The 14,361-nt window shown below is 55.5% G+C and overlaps 1 protein-coding gene and 1 long non-coding RNA gene across 2 annotated transcripts in view; both read right to left on the minus strand.

The window, feature by feature from the left end:
* ITSN1 (intersectin 1) overlaps positions 1 to 14,361 on the minus strand; it is a 205,336-nt gene that overhangs the window by 25,999 nt on the left and 164,976 nt on the right. Inside the window, exon 30 of the mRNA XM_040621007.1 lies at positions 1,826 to 1,947. Coding sequence (XP_040476941.1) covers positions 1,826 to 1,947 — 122 coding nt within the window. The remainder of the gene's footprint in view (positions 1 to 1,825; positions 1,948 to 14,361) is intronic.
* Positions 10,826 to 12,821, minus strand: LOC103673120. Its single transcript, XR_571319.2, has 3 exons — positions 12,717 to 12,821; positions 11,124 to 12,010; positions 10,826 to 10,965 (listed from the first exon to the last, which is right to left on the minus strand). It is a non-coding gene; the product is annotated as an uncharacterized LOC103673120 (long non-coding RNA).

The raw sequence follows: 14,361 nt of genomic DNA on the forward strand, positions 1-14,361 counted from the left end.
GGGGGGGGGGGGGGGCAGTCCCCATCAGGTCTGCCCTGTTTGACGAGGGAGGCCAAGCTGAACTCTAGAGGATGGGCCCTAACTCCAGCAGGACAAAGCCAAGAGGCCTGGGCAAAGTCACACATACTCTTCCTTCCCCATGGTGGAGGGTGGACATGGCTGGGAAAAGTGGGGGCTTCAAGATGCATGTGGGTTGGGGTGCCTGGGTGGCTCAGTCGTGAAGCGTCTGCCTTCGGCTCAGGTCATGATCCCAGGGTCCTGGGATTGAGCCCCACATGCTCAGCAAGGAGCCTCCTTCTCCCTTTCCTTCTACCTGCTGCTCCCCCTACTTGTGCTCGCTCTCTGTCAAATAAATAAATAAAATCTTAAAAAAAAAAAAAAAAAGATGCACTGTGGGTGTGGGTGGCTCCTTCACGCTCGCCTGCAGCATCTGCTGCCTAGACAAGCCTCGGGCATCCCGAGGGGAGCAGCTGCAGGCAGCCGGCCCTCCAACAGGGAGCCTAGTGGGGGCTTCTGGCGCTCCGCCTGGGCTGGGCTGGGCATAGGGACGGGCTGTGGGAAAGAAAGGAGCCTGCCCAGGCTCCAAGCTCTGTGTGGTTGGGTGACTCATGGTAAATCACAGCTTTCCGCCCAGCCCACCATGGGGAGACCCGGCCTCCAAAGGGGTCATTATCTACCACTGGAGGCAGGGTGTGCTTCTGAAGGTTCTTTAGAGATGACACAGCCTATCGTCGACATAAACGTGGCCGGGCTCACACTGTTCCCTGGGAGCCCTATTCTTTGTGAGCTCCTAAGCCGACGTTGAACCTGGCATATGCTGACCACTGCATAGAAGTGCCCCGTCTAAGGGGACAACACTCAAATCCTAGACCTCTGACATTGTACATTTAGTGACAGTCAAGCATCTTGAGGAAGGGGCACCTTTTTTGAGTGAGTGCTAACACTTCCTAGGCATGAATGGTGGCCTCCTGGACCCGTAACCTATCCTGCCTTCCGTACTCATTCAACATGGGGCATCTGAGCGGTGACTGTCCTGGGTGTAAAGACTGTCCAAGGAGATGGTTGCACAGCTGTTAGGTGGTGCGAGGTGGGGCGGAGAAGGAGTTTTAAAACTATCACAGTACTTTTCAAACTGTAGAGTGACCCTGACATCCCGCTCTGTAAACCCCTGTCTGCCAATATGGCAGCTTCCCATGAGTATGGGCAAAAGGCTTCCTGGAAAGCAGGGGTTCCCAACTCTGCATCTCCCCATCCTTCTAGGCCGAGTGGCCCAGGCCTTTTGATAACTACTTGGGAGGAGAGACAAAATGAGGTGTTATCCAGGACAAGGGAGTGCAAGGGGACCTGCAGGGAAACATCTTCATCCTCAGCAACAGATTTTCCTCAGCGGTAATATGGACCGCTAGGAATAACTTGAGATATCGGCCAGATTGGTGGCCATTTTCAGATGGCAACCCTGAGGGCCGGGAGACCATGGGACCTGCTCTATGGCATCAACTAGTTGGTGGCTGAGCCACTGCTTCTCTGAGTAGAGTCTAGACTCTCATGTGTCTCCTTCCATACACCTCCTCTCGGACTCATTCATCCCTTGGCATGAGCCATCTCTGTCCCTCTATAGGGATGATTCAGAGGGCCATGGGTGGGAGTCGAGCCGTCTTCTCTTGGGTATGAATCTCCCATGTGATTTATCATCCAGATGCTCCCCACACGTCAGAAAATTTCTCAGGCTGAGAATCAGGGTGCTGTCCTCCTTCACAGAGCCCCTCCTCCTCTCCACCCTCTGCCCGTGCCCCCCGGCACACCCAGCACCCACCACTGCCGTTACCTCTGTGACCAGCTGGAGGTCATTGACGTAGTTCTCCTCTGTGACAATGAGTTCATGGATGTATCCTTGTCGCTTTCTCTCGGTTGGGGTCAACATATCCAAGAGGTGTAAGTCTGAACACCCTGGAAAACACAACCAGTGGGATGTTTCAGTCCAAGTCTAGGGAGGACCATACAGCTTCGCAGTAAAGAGCCCCAGGGCCTCGTGCCTGCTGGCCCCTGTGCTCTCACTCTAGCTGGGCAGTGGTAGGGGTTGAATTGTGTCCCTTAAAAATACACATGCAAGTCCTTACCCTCGGTACCTGTGAATGTGACCTTATTTGGAAATAGCGTTTCTGCAGATATAATCAAATTAGGATGAAGTCATACTCAATTAAGGTGGGCCCTAATCCAATATGACTGGTGTCCTTATAAGAAGATATCCAGGGGCACCTGGGTGGCTCAGTCGGTTAAGCTGGTTTCGGCTCAGGTCATGATCTCAGGGTGGTGAGATCGAGCCCCACCTCAGCCTCCGTGCTCAGCGCAGAATCTGCTTAAAATTCTCTCTCCCTCTCCTTCTGCCCCTCCCCCCTGCTTGCTCTCTTTCTCTCTAAAATAAAATAAAATCTTTACAAAAGAAGAAGAAGACATACAGAGACAGACAGAAAGAAGGCCATGTGGCGACACAGGCAAGGACTGGGGTGAAGCATCTACCAGCCAAGGAACATCAAGGGTGCTGGCAGCCATTAGAAGCTATGAGAAACACATGGGAAAAAATCACCCCTAAATCCTCCCAAGGAACAGGGCTCTGCCAGCACCTTGATTTTGGACTTCTCTCCAAAACTGAGAACATAAATTTCCGTTGTTGTAAGCCACCCAGTTTGTGGCCACTTGTTACAGCAGCCCCAGCAAACTCATACAAGCGGCAGGCTCCTGCTTCCTCCAAACTGCTAAAATAACTTAGTGTTCGAGAGAACACTAAGCAGCAATTGGCCGATATGTCCTGGGGCTGACACCATGCCAGGCGCTGTCCAAGGAGCTGTGCTTAAGGCTCACAGAGATACTATAATCATCACCATTTTACAGACAGGTTCACTCACCCAAGAGGCCTCAGCCGGGCGGGGGCGGGAGCCAAGAGTCGAACCCAACACTTTGACACCAGAAACTGGGCTGTACCCCAGAAACTGCTACTGTTGGGGCCAAGCTATAGGAGGGCCTCGGGTTATCCCGAGGTTGGATTTTGGAGAATGAAGTGGCTGTGCTGAGGCTCCTCACGGGCCTGGGGACAGGGCGGGTAGGTGTGGAGTGCATTCGGACAGCGCCTCGCAAACTCTGAGCCAGGTTGCGGCCCTGCACCCGTAGGGCTGAGCATCAAGCCTGCAGACACACAGGGAAACCCCTCCAGCGGCAGGCAGATGAGCACCACTGTGGCCCCAGGTGCCCGAGGGAATGGGCTCTGCTGACCCTACAGGGGGCACACACAGGAGATGGGTCTGCCCTTGCCTCTGCTCACCTAGCTGGTCATTTCGGGTTTTGTTTGCATCAAATGTTCTCAGGTTATCAGCAGAAGCTGCTTCATGACACAGGCACACTGGGATGAAGGGTGGGAAGCTCCGTTCTCGGGGGCTCCCCTCATACAGGCCTGGACCCCCCTATCCAGGCCAGTAGGCTCTCCTCTCCTTTTTATGAGGGGTTCTTCGTGTAATCACAAAAAAACAGATTTGTCAAATAGACTGAGAGGTGGCCTGGACATGAGAGGGAGTGAGAGCACGGAGTCCCATTCACTTGCTGTTCTCGTACCATCTCCCCACAAGGGGGCGCGATGGAGCACGATGTGAAAACCCGGCCGCCCGTGGTTCTCAGAGTCCCCACACCAGCCCTGGAAGCAGGCAGCGCCAGGGACCTCGTTAGAAACCGAATCACCAGGCTCTTGCGGAATGGACGACCTGGAGTTGGGGCCCTGGAATCCGACGCAACAAGCTCTCCAGATGATTTTTTTAGGCAAACTAAAACTTGGGAATCTTGCTCTAGACCGTCAGGGGTTTCTCAGAGTTTCCATCTCCCCCCTCGGTAGTTATTTGGGCTCATGACCCAGTCAATATGCTGGAAGCTTCTGCAAATAGAATGATCCCTCCGGGGCGAATGATATCACTGACTTCTTAGCAAAGGTTTTACTGTGCCAGAGATTAACTCCAAGGCTGGGTGCTTCCACAGCTCAGTCTTGTCCCCTCCCCTGGCTGAAGGCCCTTTCTAGAATGCCGCAGCTTCTCTTCCTGGAACAGGACAATTCCAGGATGGGCAGGCAGATGGATGCTGGGAAAGCAGCAGGGATGAGCCATCCTTATGTTAATACCCTCCACGCCCATCCGTCTAAGACTTCCCTGAAAGCCACCACAGCGTGGCCAAGCTGTCATTCCAGGGGGCCACAAGTGGAGCATCCGCCACTGGGCGGGTCTGCAAATGAATCTGGAACCTGGACCCTCTGCTCAGCCCCCCGCCCGGCCCAGCTGTTCTTTGTGGCTTGGGCGTTGGCTGTGCTTTATTAAAACAACTGCTTCAACCATGAACTCTCGGGAAGGAAGCAAGTCCCAATGGCCCACTCTGTTCCCTGCGGCCAGCCTCTGCCCAGCCACCGTGCGAGCTTTGGCTTCTAGGAAGCAGCGTGATGCCGCCAATGTCTTTGGCTTTCATGAGCAAAGCCACCTGGGAACCACTCTTCAGTTTGGGAGGGAACATCTCCTGTGTGCCCTGTTCTCACCCAACCTTCCTGTGAGTGAGTCAAGGAGCCCAGGGGTGAGGCCATTTCTCCTTACGGGGCAGAAAGCCGTCCTTGCGTGGCAGGGACTTGGATGAGCTCTCGCGGAGCAGAGTCTCCCCTCGAATTTTCAGGACATTCCTTTCTGCGGGGATATTCGAATATTGTTTAGAGCTGCAGTTCTAAGACTCATCCCACAAACCCTGGGTAGCGCGGTTTGCCGGGATACAAACATCAGGCTCTGGACCCCGGCTGGCTCAGTCTTCTGAACATCCCCTTAGGTCACAGCTTCCCTTGGAAGATATCATGGATGCTGTACACTCTGAGCCCAGAAAACCCATGTGTACGACACACGCAACATACACACACATTTGGCAGACAATTTTATAAGGTTCACAGGCCCTCCTGAAGCTCGTTCGGGAACCTCATTCACTCATTCGACAAATATTGACTGAGGTCCTATGGTGAATTGGGCACTAGCTGGTGGGTGCTGAGGATTCGCCATGGAAGAGGAGCAAAGCCTGCCCGCCAGAGCACACAGCTGAGAACCTTGGGGTCCTCAGCGGGGGGTGGTACTTCTCCCCACAGGCTGAAGGTGGGACACCCCTCCCACCCAGCAGGCTGAGGGTGGTACTGACGCCCCCCACAGGCTGAAGGTGGTCCTGACCCCCGCCAAGTTGAGGCTGGGACTGCATTCACCCCCACCCCCAGGCTGAGAGTGCCATTCTTGGTTGTCCTAAGGACACCGGAGGGGATGGCTGGGATTGGGTGGGGCTGGACCAGGGCTGCTAGACGCCCTGCAACATACAGGACAGGGAATTGCCTGCCCCGATGGCAGGAGCCCCCCACTGAGAAACACTGGCGTTACTGGAAACTGACAACCGGACCAGGGCTACCCGCCGCAGCGCCGGTGGTGCAAGGGACCAGCAGGCACATTTGGAATCCCTGAGGAATCGGAAATGAGGATCCAGGAAGAAACATAACAGGAAACGGCTTGCTTTGGATTTCAGAAGTTCTCCTGAGTCTTCAAGTTTTACGTGGTCTGGTTTTGAAGAAGCTCAGAGCCAAGCAACAGCAACAGCAGGGCTAGGGCGGACTGAGGCCGTAGGTCCAAGAATCCCAGGTGGTGGGGCCAGTTTGGGGTGCACTGGAGGTCTGTTGCACGTGGGAGGGTGGGGGGCAAGAGGAGCCCGCATAGCTTCCTACTCTGGGCAGCCCCGGCCTTCTGGTCCATCCACCCGGCAGACCCATGTCAGAGCCGATGGAGCCCAGAGAAGCTGTGTGACTCTGGGCTGCTTGTCCCAACAAATGCCATCCCACGTCGTCCACCTATCAGCCTGCCTGGAGACCAGAGGAGGGCTCAGTTGGCCTCTCCAGGACCCAGCACGCAATGAAAAGCAAAGATTTTGTGGGGAGATTCGTCTCACCACTGTAAGCCAACAATGTTGGCTTTGAATCGTCTTTTTAGCTACTGAACTGACCCGTACGATGCTATTTTAAAAATTCTTGTGGGTGGATGCCAGACCAAGAGAACCATTACAGACCTGAAACAGGCACTTTGAACTAAAAAATATCCTTTCTTTGAAAATTTAATATTTAGAAAAACAAACGAGTTTAAAAACTCCATTATTCAGAGCAGGGTAAATGGAAAAGACATTTCAAATAAAAGAGTTTTCTTTAAGGGTGGAGGGATATGGTCCTTCTCTCCTTTGGGAACCAGGATAAACATGGTTTGCTGGCTCCCTTTCCCGGTGAAAAATGAGAGGATAAAGTACAGCAAATAACTTTTCACGGGCATCTCGGCGTGATAAAGGGATTCTTATAACTAACTATAATCCACTCACAGCTGAAATAATATTGCAAGTGACTCCAGGCAGCTAAAAATGATCCCCAATTAGAGCCCACATAGAATTCCAAATCCACGTGCTGTCCCTTGTAATTTTGTGTAGTTAGACACATTTACAAAATGGAGAGAGCCGTGATACCCCCTTGGAAGGATTTGAGTCTGGGGCACTGGAGAGAATATGGGAAAGTCTTCCCCAGAAAAGCATGGTCTAAATAAATTGCTTTATTACAAAAGTAATACATAAACACAGGCTTCATGGAAACAGTTCAAAGGATACAGAAATACTCAGGGTAAAACCTGAGAATCACCCCTCTCCACACCCCCAACCATTCTACTTCCTTTCCCAACAAGGTCCATAATTTTAAAAAGCCAAACCAGCCCCCACGGCAAGCTGGCCACTGAGCAAAGCAAATAAGCAGGCTTTGCTCCTATTATGAACAGGCCAAGATACACTATAAGATGGTCAATAAATATTTATTAAGTTCCTATGAAGTCCAAGAGACACAGAAATGAGCAAGATCATGTCCTTGTCCTCAAGGAAACTCACAGCCCGGATGGAGAATTGACATGAAAATTAAAGTTAAAATAGCAGGCAACGGAGCCCGGGCCTGTAGGCTGCGAGGATGCTGGAATCCGTAGGACTCAGAGAAGTAGACGCTCTTCGCTCCTCATCCTGAGTGAGGAAGGCTCCTGGAGGAGGGGGAGGGGGGAGGGTCTGTATCAGGGAGGATGGGGCCATTATTTTGGGGGTGTCGGGCCAGCACCCAGGTAAACGCAGAGACACTTGGGAGATAAGGTGGGAAATGGAAGGGGATGAGGTGATGGGAAGAGGGAAGGGATAGGTGGAATGAGGGATAGAGACCAGGTGGGGAGTGGGAAGGGGACAGGTGGGAAGCACATTACATTACATAGGTCATAATGCCAGAGGGACCGCGTGAGAAATCTGGGTACCACTCAGCAATACGGAAACGCAGGCAATGGTTTTTCATCTTTAAGGGAAAGGCTATACCAACGTCTCTGGGGACATCCCACCCAAATCCTCTGGCTAAGTGGCCCCGCTCCCCAGGATACACATTGGAGCTGGAGCTCCCAACTCTCCCGAAGGCTTCTTCAGGCTTGGCCTGAATGTAGGACACGGGAACCTCATGAGCCTGGTGTCTCCTGCCAGGTGAGCCCACACCCCCCAAGGCTACACTGGATTTTCCCGGGAAAATGAAGCTACTTGGGCTGCCTTCAACCCTTGAACAGAATGGCACACGTGGGATGGCTCGTCATATAGGAAGGCCACAGCGGATGTGCCATAAAGGAGGTCTCTCTGGTCAGAGCACATAGTCGCGCACCTGCACCTGATGTCTGACCGCCCCCCCCCCACCCCATTCTCTCAGCTGTGAACTTGTCTGTTCCCGCCGTGCGGCTCTACCTGGAGCTGGGACTTGGTGATGAATGAGGCGAGCGGGGTCCTTGTCCTCGGGGAGCCTTGGTCTACTGGAGGCTCGGCATCCCATCCAGATGCCGGCTCTCCGAGCACGGCTTCCTTGCAGAGGCACCACTGCAAGCTGCCAGCCCCTGAGACCTCGGAGTGGAAGTCCCTGAGGCTGGATTTTCATGGGGGTCTAGAGTAGCTGGGGGGAGGGGCGCATGGAAACCTGTAGGGGGAGGTAGGGGAGGGCCCATGATGGCACCAAAGCCCAGGCCGCCTTGTCCAGCCTGTCCTGGGGACTCAGCAGCTCCCTCTGGGGCTTTCCACTCAGCCACACCAGGTAGTAACCCAGGAGCTTCAAAAGTCCCAACGTGGCTTCCAGATAAAGTGTTCTCCCAAGAAGGGGGCTCCGGTCTACGTGGGCTGCCAGGTAGTTTCGTGACGACTGAGAATTGGCAAAAATCAAATTACTCTCAGGGTTCAGTTCTTTCATAATTTGCCATTGATAAGAATATTGGTAACTTTGTCACGAAAGGCATAACACTCGTGGCTTTCTAGCGGACGCTGGAATCCCTCGCACGGCGCCAGAAGCCCTGCAGTATGCACTTGTTAGCTCCTTCCTGGCCCCGGTTCTGTTAGCACCTTTGTAGTCCCTCCTTCCTGAGCTCCTGCTTTCTTGTTTTCTTTTTTGTTTGGTTTTGTCCTGGCTTTTTTTAGATTTTACTTTTAAGTAATCTCCACGCCCACATGGGGGGCTCGAACTCACAACCCCGAGGTCAAGAGTCGCACGCTCCACCGGCTGAGCCGGCCGCCCACCCCCTGAGCTCCCGCTTTCGATGTGTGCTATCCCGCAGCATCTCAGGGATCCTTAGCAGCGGCCATAAACAGATCCGTTGGGTACACAAGGCAAACTGGGGCGTTACAAGAACAGACACATCTTTATTGGAATGTGAAGCAGTAGTTTGGACGAGAGGGACCAGGGAATATGTTCCAAAGGAGCAGGAATTTGACTTGGACTCCATCAGGCACATGTCAGGGTGGGAAGAAGTCATGAGGGAGCCAAGCAGAGGGAGTGGGCCAAGGAAAGGGGAGGCAGAGCAGAGTGCCTGGAACCCCGGACCCAGGGGAGGGAGGGGGGAGCAGAGGCAGGGGTAACAGGGACGAAGGAAAGTCACGCTGAACGCTCCCACGGGCCCCACGCTTCCAAGCACTGCATGTGCAGGAACTCACGAGTCCTCACCAACAATCCTGTGTGGTAGGGCCTGCTGTTAGTCTTCCATTGAACAGACAGGGCAGCTGAGGCACAGAGAAGTAACTTGCCAAAGCCTTGGCTAAACAACAGCAGGGGGAGTCCTACCCTGGACTTACTGCTCTGGGCCACCATGCCTCCTGCCTCGCTGGGAAGGTGACGTACACAGCTAGAGCTGCTGTAACAACGTTCCAGGGACTGGGGGGCTCAGACGAGAGAAATGGAGTCTCACAGCTCCGGAGGCGGCAAGTCCAAGATCAAGGCACCCGCAGGGCTGATTTCTTCTGAGGCCTCTCTCCTTTTGCGGACACATGGCCATCTTCTCCTCACATGGCCTTTCCGCAGTACACAGTCGTCCCCTGGTGACTCTCTGGGTCCAAATCTCCTTTTCTCGGTAAGGACACCAGTCAGATTGGAGTGGGGCCCACCCTAAGAGCCTCACCTTACCCTGATGACCTCATGAAGGGTCTGTCTCCAAATACAGTCGTATTCTGAGGTCCTGGGGGTAAGGGGCTTCACCATGTCAATCTGGGGGTGGGGGACGCAGTTGAGCCCACGTGGGGAAGTACCGTCAAGGAGTCTGACCACCGGAGTGAGACGTGGACACTTCGGTCTTTGGCGGCAGAGCCGGGAGAGGCTCGGGCTGTTTTGGAAGGATCACGGCGGCAGCTGCGCGGAGTGGGGGTGAGGGGCTGTGGCCCTGGAGTCTGGCCGCACAGGGAGTCACCTGAGTGGCTTTTATCAACCAAGCGCCCCTGCGGGACCCCGGACCAACAGACCCACCTGGCCAGGTGCGGCCTGGGCGTCTGTGATCCGTGAAGCTTCCAGACAGCTCCGACGTGCTACCCAGAGCGAGGACGACTGCATCGGAGGAAAGGTAGCCCGGAAAACAAGACAGCTGGTGGGAAAAGGGAGCGAGATTCAGAAACTAGATCTGTCCAGGCTCCCGTAGCGCGAGAGTTGTCACAACGGCTGAGGCGGGTCACTCGAGCAACTCGTCCAAAGGGAAATGATGGCTGTGACCCGGAATGCCGTCCCTCCGTCCAGGGTCCGGATGCCACCGTGTTCCTGGAGGCCACGCTCCACCACCTGACCCCCCACGCTCGGACCAGAGCTCGGAAAGTAGCTCTGCTCAGTGCCCCTGTTGTGTTGATGGGACAGCGGAGTCCAGAGAGGCACGTGACTTCTGCTAGCAGGAATACAGCCTGCGCTCTCGCTGTCCCGGGCGACGGAGACTCACAAGGAAACCAGCAGCTTCTCAAAGACTGGGCCCAAGGGCGGCCCATCCCGTTCCTCTCCCAGTGCATTCCCGCCACACCCGGCTGTGAGGACGCGCTTGTCCTTGGTGCCCGGGGCTGTGCGGGGCGGGCGGCAGCCAGGCTGGGGTCCAGGCGGCTGTGTCTCCTCTGAAAAGGACCCTCGGCTGACCAGTCCCGGGACCCAGCTCTGGAGATCCAGAGGGCCAGGCGGGCTCCTCATCCCAATGGAACTTTCTTCTCGAGGCTCTAAGAGCCCGGTCCCCTGCAGTCTCTCCTAACTTGGCAAACTGACCCCGTGGAACACAAGAGACCACCTGCGCCTGGGACATTTCCTGCTCATTGTCAGCAACTGCATAGATGTGCTCGGGTCCCTGCTTTCCCGGAGCCTCCATTCTAGTGGGGGAGACAGAAAACCAGATACACGCATCAATACATCATAGGGCGCTTACAAGAACGATGAATGACAATTCTTACGACTGATAAGCTCACGGCCGGGCCTCGGGTCTTCTCGTGGGAATTTATCTTGGAAGCCACGGTGCCTCCCCAAGCAAGGCCTTCGAGCCGCACGCAGCCCGGGGACTGAACGCCGATGGGTCCTCTCCTCAAAGCCTCATTGGGGAGGAAGGTGTGAGCCTGCAGGACAAGGGGCCGGTCCGTCACAGCTCCGGAGCAGCCGCCATGGGCTTGGCACCCCGGGGGCTACGCAAGTGTGCACGGCAGACCCTGCCCTCTGGTTTGGAAGCTGTGGGGGGGGACGGGGCATCCAAAAAATCAACTACAAGGGGAGCTACCATCGCTACTCCTTAGTGCTGTTCCTGTGTCAGTCTTCGTGGGGTGCGGCCTGGTCCCCGGGGATCTCTCAGTCTCGCGCAGGGGTGAGTATCCGTGTGTCTGGGCATCGGCCTCCACGCACTCTGCTTCACATGTGAGAAGTAACTAGCAGTTCGGCAAAGGGCTGAGTCGTGGTGAGTCGTGGAGCTGGGCTGGGCGGTGGGGAAGGGAGGAGGGTAGAGGTGGGAGGACGGAGGTGGGGCAGATGGGGCGGGCTGGGACCCACTCGTGGCTCCAGCGTGACCAAGGACCCTGCAAGGTGGTGATGGAGGGGAGGTGTTAGTTGGGTAAGACGAGACAGGCAGTGTGGGGTGGACAATGGGGGGTCCATGGACCCGAGCCCTGGGGGAGGGGGGAGATGAGGCTCTGGGAGGTTGAGTCACACGATCTCTAAGGTGGGGAAAGGCCCTGCGTCCATGCTGTCTGCACACGGCTCACCTCCTCCCCACCACAGGCCCAGCATGTGGGGACCAGTGATGAAAGTGGGCATCTCCACCAAGTGGTTTGGAGGTCAGAGGGGACAGTTTTCAAGAGGGCCACTTGGAAAGCCACTGGATCTCTGTTGGGAGCCATCATGGTTACTCGAAGGTGGCCGAAAGAATGTTAGCTCGGGATGCTAGCAACCAGCTCTGTAAGGGGCTCAGCCCGGGGCTTCACCTCATCAAGCATCAACGTCGCCTCCTGCAAACTAGAGGCCCATGTCCCCTGCACCTGCCACATATTCAGGTGATAGAAACCTGGAAAGTGTTTGGATGACAGCAGCCATCTATGGGTTTTCCATCAGCAACTCGGAGAGGAAGGCGCCGGCCAGGGAAGGCTTCCTTGAACAAGTGATGACGGAGCTACGCTAAAAATTGAGCAATGGGAAGGGGGCAGATCAGGCAGGGCCTTACAGCCCAACTACAAGATTTGAGGCATTAGCACCCAAGGACTGGGAACCCCGGGGTGATTGTGAGCAGAGCAGTTCCATTTTTAAAATAGCTCTCTGCCCACGGGGTGGAGAAGAGGCTGGAAGACAGGGAGCCTGGAGCAGGGACCGGTTAGCAGCTTAGTGGTCCTGACAGGAGGGGAAGAAACTCAGTCACTCTCAGGGCCTTTGCACCTGCTATTCCTTAAGCTTAAGACACTTTTCTCCCTGACCTTTGCAGACCTCCACCCCCATGTCACTTCTCTAGAGAGGCCTTCCGGGCCACCCCATCTGCCATGGCCCTGGCCTTCAGTCCCACCCTGGCCCATGCCATCCAGCACTAGCTGAAATGACTGCTATCTGTCTGCTGGTGGTTTCCTCTGGCTCCTACGAGCTCCATGAGAGCAGGCACCTTGTCTGCTCGTGTTTCCCTGAGCACAGCCCTGTCACCTGGCTCCATGTTCCTTGGCCTCGACCGTCAAGGAGTGGCCAGGAGATGCAGGGCGGCTGGGTCCCTCCTGGTCTCCCAGCAGCTGCTCCGGCCCCTGACTCAGCAGGGTGGAGGGGAGGGGCAGGGGAGAGAGGGGAAGAGGACGGGCAGGGGTACTTCTGCCTCTTGAGGGCGGGGTGGGGTGAGGGTTCCTACCACGAGGGTTCCTACCCTCCACTATGACAGTGGAGGGTCGTGCTGACGACTCAGACGTGTGGGATCTCCCCACAGTGGCCTCCGAACAAGGTCATGTCCCACAGGAGAGGGGTGTCCTGGCTTCACCTCCTCTGCCGCGACAGATTATAGGGTTCGAGGCGTGCTGGAGGCCTGGCACATGGAGCAGGCGCAGCCCAGACAGAAAGCTCTGGACCCTGAGCAGTCCCTCAGGGCGTCCGCGACGGGGCAGGAGAGAACTAATCTCCCAGTCTTCGAGCATGCGGGGGGGTGGCTGCTCTGGAGACGGCGTTTTGGGGTGGCACCCCCTTGTGACACATGTCCCTTATCCAAGCTGTATGGTTGCTTAAAAACAAACAAACAAAAGGACAAAAGAACGAGCTCCTGGCATGTTTTGGGGCTGAACGTTCCAGTCTTTGCTGGTGAGAGAACACAAGGCCCCAGAAGGCAGTGATGAGAAAGAAAGGATCCAGCGACCCAAGGCATCTGTGACAGGTTTACTGTGGGGCGCTGCATGGGCCTGCCAGCACGGTCCACAGGCGTGACATTTAGAAGCCTCGCACATTCCATTTGCTCCGTTGGCCTCCCCGCCGCCAGCCATGTGAAACACAGGACAGCTTTTCCCGTTTGCCAAGAGTCTGCGGATGAGACCGTGTGCACGGCGCGTTTAGGGAACGTGAGGAAGGTGGTGATAAAGCTGCTTGCTTCAACACAGGTGGGCCTCCCACTGGTGGAGGAAAGGGGCTTTGATGTGTGCACGAATGAATGAGATGTCCGAAGGTTGTAAGGAAGCCGTCCAATCTTCTCTCTGAAATCCCTAATCTGCAAAACCACATTTTCCGTAACGTCTTCAAATGCACGCAACCCTCCACTGCCTAGATTTCTTGCAGGAAGCCAGTAACATGGACTCCTTCGTGCTCAGGGACCAGGTGCAAATGCCTTTTCTCTCCAGTGAGAATGAGCAGAAGGCTACGATCTGTGGGGGGCTTACTGTCTGTTTGGGGCTCTGACTGTCCCTCCATATGTACACGAGGAGCCTGAAGCACAAAGAGGTTAAGTGACTTGCCCACAATCACACAACTAGTAAGGGGCAGAGCTGGGATTTGAACCCATGCTCTGAACCACCACCCTGTATCCCTTCCTAGCGTCTCTAAGAGCCCAGGATACAGTTATGTTGACCCCTCCGGCTCCACTCTCTGCCCACAGAAAAAGAAAATATTCCAAAGTCTTCAGAGAAATGGAAGGAAATATCACAGTGAACTTGTACATTAGCTGTGTTGATATCTCTGGCGCCATGTTTTTCTGGCAGAGGCCATGAGCGCAAGCGGAGACGCTGTGGCCACCGCTCTCGGGCTGGCACCGAGGGCGTCTCCGGCAAGGCCGTGTCTTGGGAAAACCCTGCTGGCGGGGTGGGAGGACTAGAAAGGTGGAGGAGGCTGTGCCCCGAGCAGCTGCCACGAAGTGCTGGAATCCAGCACCAGCCCCCACTGCCAGCGGGGGGGCGAACCACGTGCGGGAAGAGGAACCTAGTCTCCATCTTTCCACAGCGGCAGCAGTGATATGCCGGGCGGCTGGCTCGGAGGGGCTGCTGTGGTCACGCGGTACAAGCCGGCGGGGGGGGGGGGGG

This window comes from Ursus maritimus, unplaced genomic scaffold (assembly GCF_017311325.1).
Source record: "Ursus maritimus isolate PB19 unplaced genomic scaffold, ASM1731132v1 scaffold_4, whole genome shotgun sequence".
NCBI classification, from domain to species: Eukaryota; Metazoa; Chordata; class Mammalia; order Carnivora; family Ursidae; genus Ursus; species Ursus maritimus.